A 22415-nucleotide genomic window follows, 5' to 3' on the forward strand; every position below is an offset into this window, starting at 1 on the left:
GTAGACCGTGGTTCTTCGTCCACTCCAATGTCAATGAATGTGTAAACAGACAAGTTCGAATACAAACCCAACGTTGGACCGGAACTCCGCTGGACCCTCAGGACGTTAGCACCGAAGCTCCGTCTATGATGGGGGGAAAGTATCTGGTGCAGCTTTGAAAGGAAGTCTGTACGTCAGGTAGTGAATGTTTTGGTCGGAACGGAAAGGGTGGGGTTACGCTGTGCTTTCAGAAAACGTTTAAGACAAATGCGGACGCATGTACATGCATGATATGCAGTCCACGGGTCGGGGAGTTGCCTCGGAATTAGGATCGTTTTCGAGCTGTGATCGTTGTGTGCAGTAACGACCGTGACAGGTAAATGAATCACAGTGTGAAGGGAATACGCGTGCGCATTGAAAAGCTTTGACCTTTGACACTTTTTATGGTTGCACCTTGACCCATAATATAGCGGTCACATGCAAGTACATGTACATTTTAATATAATCATAGACGATCAATCCGACCCTGTATCCATCAAGTAGTTGAGGCAAGGATAAATACTTAAACTGGGTGTTTTCTTCATTTTATATCAACGTGTCTTCATTTTGTTTAATTACAAAGACAAATAAACACTAAAAAACAAACAAAAAATAACTAAATAAGGAGTTATTTCATGTACGGAAATAGATGATGACCAGTGGCATTATTCATGTCCTTGGCAGGATCGAACAGGTGGGCGATAATATACTGAAAAGACTTTGTTCTATCGCACATCGCGTACTTCGCTCGATGACCGAGAGATCATTTGGGCAGGGCTTATATAAAATAACAAAAGACAAAGGGTTTCTGTTTGTCATCGGGTCAACGTGTCATTGACCATCAAACCACAACCGTTAGCATGGTTAGCTAAGTAGCAGGATTTCATCTATCGGCTTGAAAAAAGGGAAACAAATTCTGTTCGCACGGTTTCTTTGTTCTGGAGACTGACAAATACATACAAAAAAAGGGTTAGCCGTATTTTGTCTAGTATCTTGAGAGATCCTACAATCCCACATGTTAAAATAAACATTGTATCCTGATATTGTAAAGTACGCCCTTCAGTTATATGTTAATGATGCACAACACACATTAAGGCGATGTTAAGTGTTGACAAAAGATATCATAAACAATGGATTTCGTTGCAAATCGTGTTCAGTGTTTTTGAGTCAGATGTACAGACGTAGCCGTTTATATCTACGGATTATAATTTTGCCGTCAAATCGTTTTTATTAGGCCACACACAGAGAAGGTCGCCCGATATGTAGGCCTATATATATGCTGAACCTTTAAAATATTGAAGACAGATTACTTCGTTTTACTTTCATGAAGGGAGGGGTTTGGTCGGCAAGTTTGATGTTGGCAGTAAGAATATGCTTTTTGTATTTTGTAAGTGGTTTTATTTCGTTCTGTCAACTGTATACGTAATATATTGTCAGTCTGCCAAAGAAAAACGTTACAAGCCTGAAACATAGTAATGTAAGGCACGCCCTGCTATGAGCATAATGATTTTCAAAGCCACTCAAATCACGTTTAGGCAATCCTACAGAGAGTTATGTCAATCACGCCTGTTAAAACTGTGCTTAAAATGTTCTTCCCATTTGTAACGCTTTCACTGTGACATACATACCACACATACCCGATATTTCACCCGTCTCAAAATGCGATTCTATACGATTGTTTTCCCCTATTTTTGTATTTTGAGTAGGTTTGTACCTTGCAATTGTTAACTTCTGTCCACTTCAAATTACTCGTTTCATGTGGTCTCAGAAATGTGTAATTAATCCTATGCCAGTTAGGCCTACTTTCAAAGGGGTTGTTACATAAAGTTGTTGTCTGAAACAAAATGTAAAATATGTTGGCCGCTATTATTACTCAAATTATCACCACTGGCTCGGTAACACACAAAACGCGTCTGCTGTTCCTTGGTAACGTTTGAGCGTGTGATAAAAGACGATATTGCAGTACTAGCGATTGAGGGCGCTCGTAATCTGACAGATGGATTTGGTCTTGATAAAAGGCAGTATATGACGTTGTCTCTTTGTTGTCTATTGAAAATTTTTATCAGGTGGGTCAGTTTGCTTAGATAAAGGTGACAAACAACCTGCCCTTTACAATATAAAGAGGTATGCAGTCATGTGTCCTGTGTATTCGAAATAAGTAAAATAGCGTGGGGTGTTCGTTAGTATCAACGGAAAGTTTCGTCGACCGGAGGAGGGGAGATATTGTCATCATAGAACTGCCGAAATGTACAGAATTGAAGTCTTTGCATGCCACAATTTTTCAATGACAATTGCTAATGCAAAGGGAAAGCCTGAAGGACAAATATGAACTCGCGAAAACCGACGGCATAAGGAAAATTAGTTTCTCTTTCTTTTTCTACGATTATTATTCTTGTATTCATGCAAGCGATAATAAATTACTGCGCTTTTTCTATGACGACTTATCGGTAAAATGATTCGTGTATGTCTGTTAGGCTTCATCCTGCATTGAGTACAAAGTGCCTCAGGGCGAGATATTTGGACTCTCCAACTTTTACAACACATTTTTGGTTTATTTGTGTGCGCTCATTTTGACGTTCATGAAGTTTATAGCGCCCGGTTCTTTCTGTTATGAAACCTAATCATGTAGTGCAAATTGCCCTACAGTTATTTTTATCTGTAACTTTCTATCATGCCTGTCTTTTAGTTTCTTTTTATTCTTCTAAATCAGCATTATCTGAGACAGATCGAAAAGAAAGTGATAACAAAGAGGACAAATCTTAATTTTCAAATGTTTTTTGATGCCATATCTGCTTTTAGCCGACATGAGGTTTTTCGTTCATAAGTTAAAAGGAATTCAAATTGAAGTTATTTAGGTTACATTCACAAATACTGGTGATCGGGGGCTTGAGAATTTTTTTTTTTGGGGGGGGGGGGAATTCTGAGGGAAATAGAGGGGGGACTTGAAGGCTTTGCTCTGCGTCTATTAAAAGGAGGGGGGTCGTCGTGAAAATATTTTGGTTCCCTAATTTTTTTTTTGCATTTTCAGATTCAATAGTTTGGTAGGTAATGCAATAAAAACGAATAACATCTTTATTTCATCCAACGGTTCTAATGTCAGTCATAATGATTAAACAAAATCTGGAACTATTGTGTCTTTATTATTGCGATTTTTATGACTTCCATTTCGAAAAAATCTACAATAGTATGAATGCCTATGAATTTTCATAAGAAAATCATGTTGATAATAATGTTTTCAATGTTTCTATGCGATGCATCAAATAATTTCCTAACTGTCTCCATACAGCATGCTGAAACACAGAATATGCAGTTTGTTAGCAAAGGCTGTACACGTATATGTAAACACTATAGTTGATAATTGAATTATCTAGAGTCCAGACTAAAAGCCATTTGTTTATGATACAAATACATAGGCTGTGTTGGCAAGCTGAACACTGGGCAGTTCAACATGCTGTAGGGATAAAACAAAAACTCAGTTGAAAAACTGAACAAAATTATCAAAGTTAATACAGCTACTGCCCTACTACTTCCTGAGGGCAGTGTCACTATCACTGCATACCGACAGTGACAGTGATAGCTCTGACTCTGATTAGTTGAAGAAGAGCCTGGGTCATATAATAATTGGTTTATTTACCCGATTTGGAAAGGCAGTTACATAACGCATGAAACGGAGAGGGAGAAAATAAGAAAGTAGCGGGTAAATATAGCTTACAGCTAGTCTAGCCCAAACCCCGTCATGATAACTTGTCAGAAACTCAAAGTTAGCAAAGAGGGCTCATAATAACAATAAAAATAGTTCTTTAAATAAAAAAGAAGAAAAACGCTGAATTAATTACAATATCGTAGAAACTCACTAAATTACTACATGGCAAAAGTGAAACCTGTTACTGATTGATCAAATGTTGTCTGAAAGTTTGTTTGAAGTTATGTAAAGAGTTTGTGGACATAATATGAACAGGAATGTCGTTCCAAACTCTTGCTCCAGGAAAAGAAACAGCAAACTGGCGTGAATTTGTCATTGCATAGTATGGACGTAGGTTTTGAAGTTGACAATTTCTAGTATTATAGTCATACAACTGACACTGAAGTAATCTGAAAATGTATGTGGTGAATGCTTGTGAATCAAGCTGTAAACGGAGGAACCCAGGAGGAATTTTTGGAGTTTAAAAACATCTAAAATATTAAGTTGAGCGATATGACTCTATGACAGCAAAACAAGAGATTGGAGTCGATACAAAAAGCAAAATACTGAAAAAGTATAAAAAAAATTATGTTAGTGAAATTGTTTTTATAGAAAAGACAGGGTCACCATGCTTAATTTTCTATAAACTTACGATAGAAGTGGACCGAGACTAACACTTGCCGCAGGAATATGGCTTACAATACCGCTGACAACATTTCTATAACCATTACAGAATATTTATGCCTGCGTCATAAAGGATAGTGTCAAACATCTGCGCAATACATGTATATTTTTTCTTCACGTACATTCCTAATACATATTTGGCTATAGGATAGTTTTGGGGACTTGCAAAATTTTGATCATGTAGATTGGGGTTTTGAAATTTTTTGAAGGTATTGAAGGGGAAGGGGGTGTCCGAAAATAAATTCTATCGTGATTGCTCCAGCCCCCTCCCAGTATTTGTGAATGCAGCCTTATCGTTTTACATGTAGGAGTAGCTCATATCCTTACCTACGCGAATTTGCAGACAGCAATGTGTTGCGGCCACATCTATAAAAACAACATTGTTTATTTATTTATTTACTTTAAAGGGTTAAATATTCACAAACGCAAATCGGGTTAAAATTTCGGCTCAATCTTTCTTTTGGACTTTAAAGAAAATCATGTACGTCCAACGACAGAAGGAAAAGTAACTCGTAAGATAGTAAAACCGATTTAAATAGAAATAAAGTACAAATTAAGTATCAGACTGAAAGTTCCAGCCGTATTGGGTGGCGATTGAGTTTGCGGAGACCTATACACAACTGGATCTTTCAGTCTCATCAAATGTCAGATCCTGTAGAAACTTATTTCATAGTAAAGCACGCTTTACTTCTTGTATGCGTTTACGGTTTAGCCTAGTCTTACGCTAATCTAGTACATACCTGTGTGTTTCAAGTTACACGGAAAGTTTTGCTTGAATTTCTCAGAAATTGCAACGCACATCAAGGTTCTCAAGACCAAGGATGAGGCTGTTTCTAGCACTGTCAGTATGAGGGCGCTCCATTGTTCCGAAATATTTGTACAAGGATTGAACGGAAGTAAAGTGAAAACTTGAACATGCCTTTACAAAGTTATCAAACTACTATTGTCTCTATGATTAATTGTTGGGTGTATCAAGGCCTGGTAATCGCAGTACACATCATTCTGCAAGAAGGATTAAAATTCTCACCCGCAACCAATACAGTATATTAACATTCAAAGTTCAAAATATTACGTAGGCCTAATATCTGCATTTCGTACTGTTCTCTGCGAAGTAGCGATACGTTGTAGTTCTCTCATTTATCTGATCCAGCAGAAGTGGTGCACTTTAATCACTATATATCACAACCGAATTCATATCACAGTTTCAACAACATCAACTCTTTCTGATGTTTGAAGGTTTTTAGAAATAACTCAAACTGTGCGTTTGTCAGCTTCCGAGGATATCAGGTGTTGTTTTTCTCTCCTACTTGGTTTTAAACATGCTCCGGAAGAATTAATAATGGTACGTTCTCTTAATTCGTTTTATTTGTTTTATCAGAGTTGTACTTTTTTTAAAACTCCCGGTCTGTATTTAAAAAGGTCAGTCACCGTGAATCTTATTAGGCCTCAAGAGAAAGCTGCTGACATATAAATTTGATGGATTGGACGATAAGTATCCTCACGAACAAACGTTCGGAGAAACTTCATATTTACATGTAATATAACGCAATGAAATTACTTTTAATAGGTTACCAGTCACATTTACAATCATTGTCTTCAGTGATGTTACAGTGTACCAGGCCTTTCAAGTCTATTGCGAGCAACTCGATCGCACAGAGGATATAATAGGCAGAGTAATAATGCGTAATATTTTTTTAAACTTCACATATCGAAAATTATCTTGAAAGCTGGAGAAGTTTATCCAAATAACGAGTGTAAATCGTACTCGTACTGAGTACAGGATGGCATGAGCCATTGAACAATCTTCTGCGTGACAGATTTTTTTTATCTTTTGCTGAGGCGCCCTCTGGTGTTCTTAAATATTTGTCGTCATGCTTGTGGGCATGCGCAGTGTGATTTTCTTGCAGATCCTGGCTGAATCACGAGTCCAATTTATTTTTTTGTTTGTTTTGTTTTCCTCTGCTTTAGGTAAATTGAGGCAATGAAGAGTTACCAAGAGGATTCTGTTAAATTTTGCATTTAAGGGTGACCCGTAGCAATCATGTGAGGGTGTACTACGTCTTAGATTGTCTGCTGGGCTTCAATCAACACAGTCCATCACCGACCCAAATGTGGGCGATTTGTGTAGGTTAGGCATATATATGGTGTTTGTTTTAAGTTATTCTCAAACCTTCCGTCACATATTTCAAGATATTGATGCAAACTTATCCCGTCTGAAGTCGCCGCATTGGTTGCACAATCAGCAAGAAGCGGTCTCGTACGTAAGTTTTGCTACGTAGAAGATTTCTACCGTCCGTAATCCTGGGAGAGACGTACAGGGCTGTGAGAGACTTGCGAACAGGAACTGGACTCGCTGCATGAATTCAGGATGCAGACTTACGACTTTGAAAGCGAAGAGATTGCCTCCAAATGGAGAGGAGTCTTCGTACCGGCATTACGAAAGGTAAATATTACTATTACAGTCGCCAAACAGTGTGGCAGGGCATTGTGTTCGCCGACATTTTGGTCGATTTGGTGCAAATCACTCTCTGACAGCTAATTTGCAATCAGCAGCAAGACGCAGAACTGGGTGCATTTCTTGAAGAAGAGAAATAAATCGGTTCCGTCTTTGCAAAGTTCACTCGCTATTGAGGAAATGGGTCTCAAATTGCCCACTAATTCATGTAATTTTCATGGAAAATCACGAGGCTTATGTTCCTGGACTGAAGGCTAACTGCCATGACTGTTTGGTTCCTTCTCTTAGGCATCATTACTTATACATGCATGAGGCTTTTATTGATGCTGGGCATGTGTTGTTGAAATTCACGATTTGCAAGATTTGTGCGACAGTCAGTGTCTGACAGCTTCGCAAATTGATGAGTAAGAATCGAAAATCTAAAATTATATGGCAACACAGAGATAACAGCAGTAAATATACAGCTCTTTCAACCATTTTGCAATCCCCAAATTAATATTTAAGTTTGTGCAGGTTGACTAAAGCACATCAACCTTCTACTTAGACTAACATATAAGAATTGTGATCAATTAAACCTATTGAAAAGACAGTTGGAAGTTTGAAAATGACAGTTTTTGGGGGTTAATACTTACAAATGATGTCATGTGAGTGTGCATGCAAGTTGTTGACAATCAAAAACTCAAAGACAGGCAACTCATCTAAAATATTTTGATGTTACTGTCATTTTGCAACAGGCAAAGAGAGGTTTGGAATAGATGTTGATTACAACTGAAATTGTTATGGCAGACTCTCATGTAAGGTATTGATTGCAGTCACTGGCCCCTGGAAAGAACCATTGTCAAAATTTGATACTTGTCCTTAATTTCAGGAGCTTGTACTTGAAGGCAGCTTCCAGTTGACAAGTATAGCCATGCAATAGTTGAGAAGTAAATTCTTTGAACTTGTTGTCTCTCAACACAAATCAAAATCAACCTTACTGAGCCATGAATGCATTTAGTATTGAGGTGTGCATCATTGGGAAGTAAACGACATGTTAAGTCAAATGTTATTATTTGCAAATAGTTTAATTTAGAAACTGTGTATCATGGAGATAAATATGTGGAGATAAGCTGATTGCAGATATAGAGAGCTCGAGATGTTAGAAAGGACGTCTGGGTATAAGTTAGTCATAATGATTCATATGCAGACACGATACATGACACTTGTTTACCTCAGTCTGGGGAGAAATTGACACATTCACTGTCTCTCACAGATGGGTGCTGATTGGTCGGGATGAGGTCATCCCCTGACCTCGTCCACAGGTGTACTGTTCATTAACATAAAGTCTGAATAATTACTGTCATCAAGGTGTTTCTAAGTTTGGGGTTTGTTTGAGACCAGGTGACTTGATTCAAAGTGTGACCGTGAAACCAAATGTACATTCCATATTTGCATGTTATCACCATTGACATCCAAATTTTTCTATCAGTTAGTATAATTCTGGATATGTTAACACTTGAAACTGTCGTTGGACTGTTAACAAAATAATCTCCTGTAACCAAAAAATACCTTAGAATCTTAATGAGAAATTTGCTCCTCACAGACAGTGCTTTTCAAAAAGGTGACAAATTTCATGTAAAATTTATTCTCTGTATCTAATACATTTGTAAACAAACGTTTTCATTGTTTCTTCTGACTTATGTTCTGTAAAATTTGAGCAAAGACAAAAAACATCAATGAATGCAAAAATAGATGAGCTTTTTGAATACTAGTAGCAGTAGTGGTAGTACTAGGTGCCTGATATCAAACAGTTTATGTTTTAGTTAATCTCAAAAGCAGCTTCAACATTAAAACTGTAACTATACTTCTTGTTTAGAATATATTAGAAAAGTGTTCCCTCTTGAATTTGGTTCCATGGAATACTTGTCCATTGAGCAAGCTTGAGAGAAGGAAGCTCTTTGCTCTCATTACGTACAGATGGTGCAGTGTTGACAACAAATGTATCACCTGGCACTATAATGCTGGTTTTCTGTCAATGGCGTATATTAATAATTATCCTGATTTGAATGTTTTATGGAAATATCTGCCTATCCAATGCAAAATTTGTATTCTAACACTGTATGGAAACACTGTAGATGTGTGCTATCTTGTCCAATCAAGCTGTGATGATCATTTCAAATCCAAATCCAAATCCAAATCATTCCATCGTGATGTAAATATGTGTGAACCACACTAATTGGAACAGAGTAATATCAAGTTGGAAAAACACCACCTGTTTATCCAAAGCTGTATGACCCAGCTTTTCATACAGTATCATGTCTTGTGCCAAAAGCTAGTCATTTCTTGAAAGTTATCCAACGTTTCTTGACAGGCTGTGATTACATACCTCCAGGATGAATGTTTAATACTGATACTCACCAGAGAACACTCACTAAATTATATTTTCAATCTGTGAACTTGTCCAGTTAAACATTAGGGAAGATTTCTATAGGGGATCTGATGCACATCAACTTAACTGCTGTGTGAAGTCTTTTGATATCACAAATTTTAAAATGCATGTTCACTATAAGCCCAGTAGTTTCCCATCTGTCAGTGTCATGATTTCTGCTTGCATTGTTCATGTTAGCGAGGCACTTCTGGTGAAAAACCAAGTTTTGTTGTTAGGTTTGTTTCAGTTCCAGTTCATAACAATGCAGTGCGTGAATTTCATGTTGTCAAAGTTACCATGCTATAAGCACTGATTTTTTTGCCACAGCACAAAACAGTTTTGAATGTTCCTCAGTATTTTGACATTCAGTACTGCTGTCTTGCCCACCATAAAGGGTACGATCATTACCTGAATATGAATGCCAGTCATTCTATATAAGTTTTACAGATTGTAATCAGCGCATTTGCGTAGGTTTGGGTACCCCTTATCCCCCAATAGGATTGCATTGATATACTGACGGGAATCCTGGTGACATGGGAACTCTGGTAAAATTTGCTATGGTATTGGTTAGGCACTGCAGTGTCAATCTGCTTCTTCATTGAAATACCTTGTCTGTTCTCTATTTGAAATTTTTCATACTCTATTTTTTTGTTGCACCCAAAGTAATCATTTATAAGTGCAACCAAATGTCAGATTTTCATAGTAATCATGCATTCCAATTCAAAGATGTTGGTCACTGTCAATTGTTTATGTATTTATTGTGAGGAGCTGTTATTTCAGTTTTGTATATCATCAATTACACATATTTGATACTTGAGTTGTGCGCAAGGTGTATGTAAAGGCATTTTGTACAATACCTTACCCAGCAGGCATTGTAAAAATCAACGCACTTGTGAGACATGTTCCTTCATAGCAGGTGCATCATGGGGAGCCCTTTCATTCCTGAAAAAGAGACATTACACATATCTAAATAGATTGCTAGAGATTGAAAAAATGTGAAAGTTTTGGTGCATGTATCATCTTCAAAATCAAATGCCATATTTGTTCAAAAGGACTGTTATAAATATAATTCTGTGTATTTTCTTCTGACAACCTGTTCATATTGATTCACAACAGAACTGCCTACTGAAATATTTGAATTCATATTACAATTGCAGTCGGCATTTGTATGTTTACAATGTCACTAAATCAGTGAAATTCAACAATCAGAATGAATTCTACTCTGCAGATGTAGCTTTCTGCCGTATTTGCAAAGAAGAAACTTGTGCATAATTTTTGCACATTTCTAATATTGTAATATTGCTGATGGTTATGGAGAAATAAATGGAAGTAAAGCATTGATATTTACCGTGTTCACACAGACAAAGTTATGCCGCCACTACATCGATGTAACTTTTGTGCCAGTGCAATAAAAGCTGTCTGAATGATGGGCATCAGTCCAGCGTTGGACCAATTTTGTCCAAATGGGGAAGGGGTCTAAGGTCAACTTAAAATCAGAGTCGGCCCAGATTTCTTTGTGTGAACGTGTTACGCTGGCCCTGGTCCCAGATGATCGACAAGTTTGATCATAGACCTTTTCAGGGTCAAAGCTTATGGTTTGATGGTCAAGTTTACATTTACTGGAAGTTTTCATTCCAGTCCTTTTCATCCCATGTACAGTCAGATTGACATTTCCCGCCAAGTATAGCTCCGTCAATGAGACCATGTCACCTGATTCACAGTGCTTGTACACCTGAGAGACACACATGTTAACAGCATTGTTAAACACGCCATGTACTGATTATTTCTCCACTGCCAACATATCTGATTCGGGCCTGTACGCTTAGTAAAGATAGGCAGAAGTTGTCCTCGATGTCCTTCTCCTGTGTAAAACGTGTACGAAAAGCATGAACAGTACAATCATTGTGATATTATCTAAGCCTACCATTTTGAAATTTAAAAGGTCAGAGGTCATATAGAGCCAAAGTTATGCCCGCGTCTTTTTTTCATTGCAATCCTGTCTGAATGGAAACGACATTTAACGCTTGGGCCAGTGCTATGTTGGACCAATTTGGCCCTGCCCAAATTTGTCTGTGTGAACGAGGTAAATGAAGCATGAATTTGTGTCATTTTCAGTTATCAGTATATATTATTTGTTTTTCTTGATGATCTGATTATATTCATTTTTTTTACAGTGAAGTAGTGAAGATCTATTCTATATAGCAATTTCAAATAAAAACATTGTTATGCTTCAATGGCAGTAAAATCAAGAAATCATCTGTGATCTAAAAAGAAGTTACCTCATCAAGAGGAACATTCCTGAATATATCCATGAAAGAAGGACAAACTTTGAATAAGATCAAAGCAATCATTTTGAAATGCAGTATGGTTTTTTAAACTCTACAAAATTGTTATTATAAAAATAATTGATGCTGCTATGGTAACATCAGAACCAGACTAAAATCAGACATGACAGCTTTGTTGGACCGTCAGTGAAAGAGATGATCTAGAATTGATGTCCAAAGACAGAGTGTTTTTGTTCATGTATGTTTTGTAGAGTTAATACCAATGTATATCACCAGTTGTAGTAGGTAGATCTGTCAAAGGCAGAGAATAAGGTGATTACTGAAGTTAGTACCGTAGCCATCAAAGTTGGACTCAGTTGATGGCTAAATTGGCCAGAGTTTAGAGTTCATTTGAGTGATAGCGTCACCAGGATTGGTTGACAGCTGGACCAATCAGAGTTAGGTTGATGGCTGACATGGTCATCAAAGTTGGATTAGATAAACACTTGTATTGGTCACAGTGAGAATAGTTTGACAGTGTTGTCAAAATAAGTAAGTGGTCACCGGCTAGAGAGTCAAAGGTTGGATCGGCTTACTCAGTGTCAAGTGGTCAGTCAAAGCCTGCCAATCTTGAATGCGGATGACTGTCTGTTATAATAAGCTGTTGTCTTCATCCATGAAGACATTGGTAGCATATATCCCTGTACATGTTCAGAGTAGCATAAATTTAGTGGAGAGTATTTGAGACATCTCAAGTAAAGATCATCACAAGCTTCCCCTACTAAAGTATTTTTACAGTAGTAGTTTCAAAGCACAGGAAAATCATCACAGTATATATGCTTTAGATGTACATGTTTATTGTTTATGTTTGGCAGGTACAAAGGCAAGTTCATCCATCGCTCATTGCTAAGGAAGATGCCTTGGAGTACATTGAGCAACTCATTCTGAAACTGTTGACCATGTTGTGCGCCAATCAGCCTCACAACGTCCATGAGGTCGAGGATAGGGTACAGAAGACATTTCCACATCCCATAGAGAAATGGGCCATCAATGATGCACAGAACGCCATTGAAAAGGGGAAGAAAAAAGCACCCTTGGTGATTCCGGTCGACAAGATTCATCCAATGTTACGGGTGAGTGTATTTATGGGTTGTTTTCAGACAGGAAGAGTCAATTTCATTGTTTGTTATAAAAGGAAGTGATATAGATTGTTGTCAATAAATTTGTACACTACTTGTGAAAGTCCTTGAAAGACTTCTATATAATTTTAAAGCTTCCGGCAGAGTCCTTGAAAAATCCATGTAAATGAAATTGAGTCCTGTAAAGTCCTGGAAAATTTATCGATAAACTGCCCACAATTTTCGAAAATCAGAAAATTATCAATCATGATATCATAAAATAATATATAATAAAATTATACATGGAAAATGGTATTATGGACTTTCAAATGCCCAGGAAAATTGCTGAAAATAGTCTGTTCAGTGACATGACAAATGTGTTCAGAACACCCTGGATTACAGAATAGATGTACCATTTTTATTTGTCCATATTTTGAGTATGCTCAAATCAAAAAATAAAGAAATAAATAGCCTATGGCTTTCTATAGTAAATATACTATAACGTGTGAAAAAGTTTAGTCCAATACAATTAGCCAAGATTGAGTAATGACTTCACAAAGTTTGAAAACGGGCCTCAAATCCACACACTACCCCACTGATAAGCATGGCCGCCATTCTTCTAATGAGCCGGGCCAAACACAAAACTGCCAATGTGTTTCCTAAGGCTGATGTGGAATGTTCCATTATGAAAGTCACACAGTTGGAGGGGACAGTATATAAGCTTTAAAATGAGGGGTCACAATCGACACCCTGCCAACAAATATGGAAACGGCATCAAAAATAAGACTTTGACATGAAATTTTACCAAAATCAACCTTTTGATCCAGTATTGTGGCCTGTAAATATATTGACCAACTATCAATTTTTCATTTCAAACTAAGTTTACGATGTTTGGAGAGTACACAAAAGTTGGAACTGGCCTGTTTTGAAATAATTTTCAATAAAATATCATGGTTACATGGAAATGTGTTTGTGGAAATGCAAAAGTATACATAACTTTGTGAAATTGGTCTCACTTAGTACTACATCTGCTGAAAATTTGATGCAAATCGGTCATGAAATGGAAAAGTTACAAGCATTTAACCACTTTTCTTTGTCTAAACTGGTGCCATTGTCTTTCCTATTCAACAATGGTTAACAATGACAAAGACCCTTCCAAATTAATGCTGAAAATTTAATTCTTCAAAAATCCATATCTTCAAAATGGATAATCTGATTTTTATCAAATAAAGGACATTCAGAGTTCTATCCTGATACAACATTTCTGATGCTGTGAAAAACATGATTAATTTTCACCTGAAAAGTCTTTGAAAAGCCTTGAATTTTAAGTGACTTTGAGTTCATGGACCCTGTTTATAAATCTCAGCAAACGTGTGTAATGTATTTTGTAATACCATTAAGGTGGTTAATAGAGGGTGGAGATCATTGTTTTTTTTATAACATTGCATATTTGGGAAAGTGGGGAAGTCCCAGAAGTTACAATTAGTTCTTGTATGTGGTAAACCTTAGGGGCCGTGGATAATTAAAACAAGGGCATTGTAAACGCAACTTCTGTGTTGGGTGGGGGGGGGGGGATGGCTGTATTTTGATGACCTTGCGCAAAAATCGCACTACAAGTTTTCCTATCCTATCGCAACATCTCGCTACACGTTTTTCTGTATTGCAAAATATTGCGCTACATTGTTTGGTGTGTACCAGGCCTGTACGGCACTGATGCTACACCAGCATTCTTTTGACATACATGTGAATCAGTGCTCGAGTAAAATAATGTAAAAATCATTTTGGATTCATAGTTTCATTTCATTCTATTGGTTGCGTCATTGTTGAGTTGACAGAAATTGATTTTAGAGAGGGAATGCTGGGGGTGGGGGGTTATTTAGTGTATGCGTGATTTCATAGCACCATTACTACCGTTTGTTGGATGCGGGTACAGAATGAGGCTTGGCTTGATTTTTGCACTTCCAAACTTTTGTTTAGTGGAGGGGGTTGAGGACAAATGCACTTAGTTTCGTTTACCGTGCGCATGTTTTAATTATCCATGGCCCCTTATACATAAATCTATCAGCAAAGTTAACTTTTTTTGTCAGAAAATAAGCACAACCAGGCTAAGTTACAAAAGTTTAAAGGGCTGACAATCTTGTCTTCAACTGTTTTTATGTATTTGCAGGAGGTATTAGGTTACAAAATAGATTACCAGGTTACATTGTACATAGTGGCTGTTATTGAATATATAACTGCAGATATTCTAAAGGTAAGTTGTTCATTGATGTGAAATTTTGTAGAATATTGAAATGCATGGCAGGAGATAAATAAAAGTGTTGGGTAACTTCTGTATTTTGTTCTCTGTGCTAAAGTTGTTGGGGGACAAATTAGCCACTGTCAAGGCGTTTTTGTGTAAGCACACATGTATGTATCTGTCAAGAGCTGTTTCTTTGAAAAGTCTGAGGTGTGTGATTAACTCATAATAGAAAGATAGCACATTATGGTGTATGGATTTATGGTGTGTGAGAATCAATTTGTTTTGTGGTATGATCCAACACGGCAATCAAGGAGCTGTTTTCATACAAGATTTTACATAATATATTCAGGACCATAACATAGAATAAGCGTCCATCAATTTCTTTTATAAGCAATGACATGCCCACTGTTTTTTATAGGCATATCAGTTTTGTTTGTGATGCATGTAGTCTTGCAATTGAGGTACAAAAAAATATTACTTAAATTGAAGGTGCATGTATATTTTCAAAATATGGCTATACTGAAAAGATTGATAATCATTGTTGTGTACATCGCATCTCATTGCAAGCATGCTTTCAAAATCTGAGCCATCCAGAGAGGACAGTGTCATTTATCTATGAATTATTGTACGAGAAGAATGGAGGTTGCAATTAGGAACACAGATGTATTTTGTCCATGAATAATTTTGTGTATAGTTGAAGATGAACATCAGCATTCTAAAACACCGACTCAAACCGACGCGCACAGTTTTACACGTTCAGACAATCTAGTTATCATACTAATCATGTTCCAATTGAGGTTCAGCCCTTTCCCAGTCTACATGCCATACGTGTGTTTCATATGCTTCACCACTGACTAGTATAGGTACTGGAACATGTCATCTGAATTGCTCAAGTGAATAGCATATATGATTAATGTAACATCGCCACAGCTGTTCAAGGTTTCAATGATTATCCGCAGCCAACGTCTCTTGATCTGGTAAACTAATAAGTGAATGTCTGACTGGAACCGCTCTGGTTTCATTAAAATTACATACAGCATTTGTGAAATCTACCCCCAGAAAATGCATTGGTGAAAATTAGTCATTACGAAACACTTATGTGAAATTCTTTTATTTGTTTGTGTTTTTTGTCACAGTTGGCAGGAAATTACGTGAGAAATATACGGCATGTGGAGATGTCGTGTCAAGATATCAAAGTAGCAATGTGTGCAGATAAGGTATTTCTGTCATATCAGATTTTTTTCTTGTCATATTTGGAGTGACTTTTTTTTTCAATCCAGCATTTGGTGTGAGAGTTTTGCAATGACTAAACTCTGACTCATCCCTGCCATTGTTTCTCTGAAATAATTCAGATCTCGTGGGGGAACTGTTCAACAGTGTAGTGTGTCAGCCGATACCAGGAAAGACTATAGGGAGACAGTTCTCTGGAACTCTTTTCTTGTCTTAAGACATGAATCCCTTCCTGGAGGAGTATAGATATCCCAGACATCTCCTGAGAAGTTCCAGACAAGATATTATATTCTTGAGAATATTATTCCAAATAAAAAAAAGATGTGTTCTTCCATAGTGAAAGTCGCAATATTGCCAATGGTCACAAATTTTTCTTCTCTGTACAGTTTACTTAGTATCAATCTATTTTACCTGAAATTTGAGATCACACTGTGATTTAAGTTACCTACAATGTAACAAAAATTACTGAGAGGTCAATCACAGGTCATATATACTTTCATGATGTCAGGCATTGTGGTTTATGCAAGAGTACAGAAGTAAAAATGATTGAAAATTTTGTTGACACAAACTTTGAGATGTTTCTTCTCGATCGTGATGGCTGGATAGCGCTGATCGCAAATGACGTCACTGTTCTCTCTCATTAATATGCATAAATAAACATTTGTCCGCATTTTCCGCATAAACGACGAAAATAAAAACCTGCGAGTGTTAGAAAGGCTATTTAGCATCACACTTATTCGTATGAATTGATGACTGAGACTACAAGCTGCAACAACAGCCGCGCATACAACGAACAAAATTTGTCCGAATTTCAGCATGTTTGTCCGAAAGTCGCGCGCGTGCAGCTATATTTTAGTAACAAAACCCGAAATCGCGATCAACGCTGGATTATCAGAGTGCTTTGTATCAGAATTCTAACAGGTGTTCACAGATTTATTTTAAGGATGGTGCCCTTTTCCCGTGGCTGTGAGCTTATCTGATCAGCCTATATCTGTTTCTCTAAAGATGGTGACTGACAGACTTTTTTTTCTGTAACTGTCAGCCCATCTGATTGGTCAATGTCTGTTTCTCAACAGGTGTTGACTGACATGTTTCATCAGGACGATGAGATGTCAGTGATTTCATTGGTGGAAGAGGAACCGGTCAGATCGGGAACGTTGACGTACGACGAAATCGTGAAGGACATGATCATGGAAGAGACCCAATACATACGAGATCTCAACATGATTATCAAAGTTTTCAGGGAATCATTCGTTCAAGAGAAAAAATTGTTCACTGAAGAGGTAATTTTACTCAGGATGTACAGTAAATTAAATCAAATATAGCCGTTGGGCTGTGTGGGTTCCAGGCACTTCAGAAAAATTGACAGTGGGATAAGAGGACTTCAGAAATATTTATGGTAACTTCCATATGTCTGAGCATATCCATCTTGTAAGGGAGTCCAGCATAGTTTATGTTATCAATCTTTTGTTTCATATTATTTAATATCCCTCAGTACTGTATTACAGTTTTCAAAAAACATGGCAAGTTGCCATGTGTTATGCAGGCTTTATCTACCCTGAGAAAGGGAAAAAAATCAAATTTTAGTTAATATGTTAGTTTATCAATAATTATTTAAAGTAGATTAATAAACAAATTTATCAGGGCTTTTAGAGAACAAAGATAAAATCCATCCTAAGGTAGAAAGTAAAGTGTGTGGTTAGAAAAGTACAAGAAAGAACAGATGACCTAGTAGAAGTTCAAGGACAGACCTGTGGCATTACTGTGTCTGCTGTCGTTGTAATTTGTCCTCTCTGAATAACTGATTACTTTCACTTTCATTGCATTGATTGAAACGCATATGGGAGTGAAGCCCTGAAGAGTATGTCGGTCTTCTATTTTTTTCCTGATGACAGTTGGTGAATGCACTCTTCCAACAGGATACAGATGTAACAAATCAGAGACAGATCCTGGAGAAATCTTCAAATACTGAAAACAGCCACTGGCACTATTATTGCCATGCACTTCTCTCTATAACACAAAAACCAGAATTTGCATATTTTTTTTTACTCACTTGAATTAGCGTTTTTTATTTGAATATTTTAAATAACATTTTATTAGCTCCTTTGTCAATGATGCCGTGCTCAGTGCTTATCAAATGGGTGACTGTCTTTCGGCGTCTGTCGTCTGTCAACTGCCTAAATTTAGATCCAGTATAAAGTTTTGCATTTATAATATTTACATAATTATTTTCTAAGTTTTGTTGATATCTCCTCTGAAATGGCTCTTCAGAAAGTTTTCAGCTTTGTTATAAAGGTTCCTAGAGATGTCTTCTTTCAAATTAGCACTGGATGGCCATGAAATTTGTATATTGAAATATGTATATATCAGGGCCTTTTTTATACAGTTTGATCAAAACATGTTTTCTGTCAAAACTTCCCTGATACATGTAGCTATCATATTTCGTATGTTAGTTTGTAGGCATTACTTCTTTCAGATGTGAACAAATGACAACAAAAATATGCTGAAGTAAATTTTTAGAACCAGTTTTCTCAATTTTTTCCAACAATTTTTTCTGAGACCAATTATCTTATGGCTTTGAAATTTAATCAGTAGGTTCCCAGGGATGATCTTATTCAGTAGTATTTAAATGATATAAAATCTTGGAGCCATTTTTCTAATATTTAATAAAAAGTCAGTCCATATTTTCGTAGATGTTTTCTTTGAAAAATTACAGTGAACAATGCCAGCCACTAGATTGCTTGCTTCTTAAACTAATGCCATATTAATTTCCCATCTTTTCACAGGATGTTGATTGTATTTTTGCCAATATTGTGGATATATATGAATTTTCCGTAACGTTACTTGGATTGCTAGAGGACGCCATTGAAATGATGGACGATAGTAATACAGGTCCTGCAATCGGAGAGTGTTTTGAAGAAATGGCAGAGGTTAGTCCACTCTTTAGAGTTTCATGAGAACATATCTGATCAGCACAGGTGTCATCAAAAAGAAACACTGTATATATCAAATGATTAATTCTAAAATTTGTTATTGATATCAAAAATGAATAACATTAAACATTTCGTGCTGAAGACTATAAATGAACCATACATATTTCAATGTAGGACCTACAGTGTATCCATAAAATATTCCAACTTTATTTGATCCAAACGTGATATTGAAGAAAGCAGCTACCAGATAGTTCTGCCTTTGTACAGTTGATAAGTGACAATTCCACTCACAGGACATTTTAGGATTGGAGCTTACATTAAAGATGTTCAGAAATATGCAAATGTCACATTACTTTATTTCATCATCCACTCCCCCCCCCAAAAAAAACAAACAAAACAAAACATGAAGTAAACAAGTTAGGCCTCTTCTTTTGATTACAGTTTATATCAAGGATTAGTACCATGGTTCACAAATAGTCATTTACAATATGTTAACAGCAGTCAGTTATGATTTCTGACAGCTCACCACATCAGTGTCCTCCTGAAATCGTCTTGAACTTTGGCCTACAAGTCAAAGGTCAGGGGTCAAAAGATGTAAACAATCACCTCAGGATAGTTGTACATAGTGCATTTAATTTTAACTCTCTAGCAGTCTTACAGCGGTATATGTGGATATTTATTGTGATATTATTTGGTGTTATATTATTATCCTGTAAACGAAAAGGTTTATCTAAAAGCAATCATAAATGAACATTTGGATGGGGATTGTAACAATGAAACGAATGTGTCTTTGAAACAATCATAGCATTCAACATATTGGTAGTACAGAAAAGTCTTTGAGCATTTACTGTGCTAGTAATACAGACCACTATGCTCAAAGCAGGAAAGTAAGATTGCTATATTAGTGGAAGATCTAACAAAATCTTTTATGACTGTATATCTGTCTATCCTGCATATTATAGTGGTCACCACAGTCCCTCTATCCACCGGTCTGGAAACGTGGCTGGTTTCTTTGTGACACTCCGTGATATGAACAAACACACGATTCACACCTTAAACAAAGGACACTGACAACGTTCAACTGGCCGTTATATCGATGTCGCTACCCCACGATCCTATGACAGCCGCAATGTGATCGTTCAAAAACATGACGTTTGTGGGTTGTTATTTTCAGAATATCACAAAACATTACAACTTGTTCCCTTTAGAAACACTAAACAATTTATTTTTTCATTAAATGGGTAACGTTGCCCCTCTAGATAAAGCTTGAAAGGGACCACACATTATGGTTGCATTATGATCACGATCGAAAAACAAAATGGCCACGCACTGTTCGCAAGTTTCATGGACTATTGCCCGAAATCAAGAAGACAGGCAAAATCAGCTGAATATTAACATCGACAGCTGAGTAGTTCATTACCAAACTTGTTATTGTGTTGACATGATAGCATTTTGTAAAAGGTATTTACTGTGCCTGAGCGCGAGCGTACGTATCGAGAGTTCGCCATATTGACGCTACATGGGAAAATATGCGAATAAAATCTACGTGCATTTCTCAGCAGTTGTCGTTCCTATTCTGCTCAGTTAACAGACATAATTTCACAGAATATTACACAGAAAACATATTTAGATCATATTTGGAGGCACTGACAACTAGCATTGCAAGAGAAAGGAACGACAAATTTTCCGGTGTGTTTCCAGCCGTGCCTGAGCGAGCGTACGTGTATCGAGAGTTCGCCATATTGACGCTGCATGGGAAAATGTGCGACCACACAACTAAAAATTCTACATGCATTTCTGCAGTTGTCTTTCCTATTCTGCTCAGTTGACAGACATGATTTCACAGAATATTACACAGAAAACATATTTAGATCATATTTGGAGACACTGACTACTAGCATTGCAAGAGAAAGGGACCAAAAATTTTCCGGTGTGATTCCAGCCGTTGCTTGTGCTACGTACGTCAACACACTCACAGCGGTCAACCCCAGAAATTATCGCACACTATCATCATTTACGATGATATAAGGATCACGAAAAACACACACCGGTTTCAGGATATGATAATTTCTGTCTTCGTGTCGTAGATAGACGCAGAGAACACTTAATAGAGCCAAAAACAGCGAAAATTCGAGAAAAGCGTACACACAATCGGGGACTGTGGCATGCAGGACAATCCCAAGCTACGCATTATCACGTGACTGGCCCTCGTATCGCGGTTCGGCTGTGCGGTCCAGGTGATTGACACCTTTTACAATAGGCGTTTCCAGACCGGTGGATAGAGGGACTGTGTGGTCACATATGGTTTCTTTTTCCTCTCATAAAACATCATAACAATAACAGCTTCGTTGTTCTTTAATATGATCACTCTGTTAAGTTCTATTGGATTATTTAATACAGCTTACAATGCAGAGGGCGTAGGAGATGTTATTGTGCAGTGTTTGGAAATTTATCCAATTGCATTAATCGCCTACATAATTCAAATGTTGATTGTTATTCAAGGCTAGGGGGTGTCAGGATGATAATTTTCCTTTTCCATTGAATGTTGGTGTATTTTCAAAATTATATGCATGAGTTTCAGCTACTACATGTACTCATCAAAATTACAATTATAGCCAGGTAGTAAAGGAAGTAGAACGCATACTCGTTGTGATCTTTTAATATTTCAGTTGAAAAAATGTGGGTCAAGAGTTTTATAGATATTCTTTCGTAGATTGTAAAAGTTTGCAGTTCACATCATAGTGTTTACCAGGTATAGCCAACATGGGACACAAAAAGATATCAAATCATGGCATTCTCTGGAAGGGGTGAAAAAATTTCATACAACACACTTTTAGAAAAGAAAAATTACTCCAGGATACATTATTAGCAATAAATCGAAGTTGCTGACCCTTGAATTTTGTAATTTAGTGAAATTTTTTAATATCAGATTGATCACGTTGTCAATAAAGCTGATTCATAATGACAAGAGAGTTCCATCATTAATATGCAAAAATAAATATTTGTCCGAAAATGATGATATGAATTTGGATATTACAGTTCCAACAATGGATACTTTTTGGTTACAGATGTTTGATTCAAAGGATAAAAAATTACACGTCAGATGATCTGATCACAAACTGTAATAATAAAGACAGGTGTACAGAGATAAAATTTTGCGTGAATTTGTGTCAGCAGTGGCAAATGTCGTTTATGAATTGCTGTATGTAGTGACAAACCTACGATTGCCACCGGCTCCACCATAGTATCTGGCATCATGAAGCATGCTTATGGAGAGATCAACGAAACATGCTAGGTACCTTTAACAAGGGCTTACATATATACAGAACACGTAGAGAAGTTGACAGCATAATTTGCAGTGTCTTTTAGGAGAATATGTTGGAGA

At 36.9% G+C, this 22415-nt stretch overlaps 1 protein-coding gene across 1 annotated transcript in view; it reads left to right on the top strand.

Annotated features, from left to right (window-relative positions):
- The first annotated feature begins 6271 nt into the window (after positions 1-6271).
- The window catches only part of LOC139149271 (son of sevenless homolog 2-like), a 41564-nt gene continuing 25420 nt past the window's right edge, over positions 6272-22415 (top strand). The window contains exons 1-6 of the mRNA XM_070720915.1: positions 6272-6827; positions 12386-12643; positions 14796-14879; positions 16004-16084; positions 17174-17380; positions 18884-19027. Coding sequence (XP_070577016.1) covers positions 6753-6827; positions 12386-12643; positions 14796-14879; positions 16004-16084; positions 17174-17380; positions 18884-19027 — 849 coding nt within the window. The 5' untranslated portion in view covers positions 6272-6752. The remainder of the gene's footprint in view (positions 6828-12385; positions 12644-14795; positions 14880-16003; positions 16085-17173; positions 17381-18883; positions 19028-22415) is intronic.

The sequence above is a fragment of the Ptychodera flava genome, chromosome 14 (genome assembly GCF_041260155.1).
Source record: "Ptychodera flava strain L36383 chromosome 14, AS_Pfla_20210202, whole genome shotgun sequence".
NCBI classification, from domain to species: domain Eukaryota; kingdom Metazoa; phylum Hemichordata; class Enteropneusta; family Ptychoderidae; genus Ptychodera; species Ptychodera flava.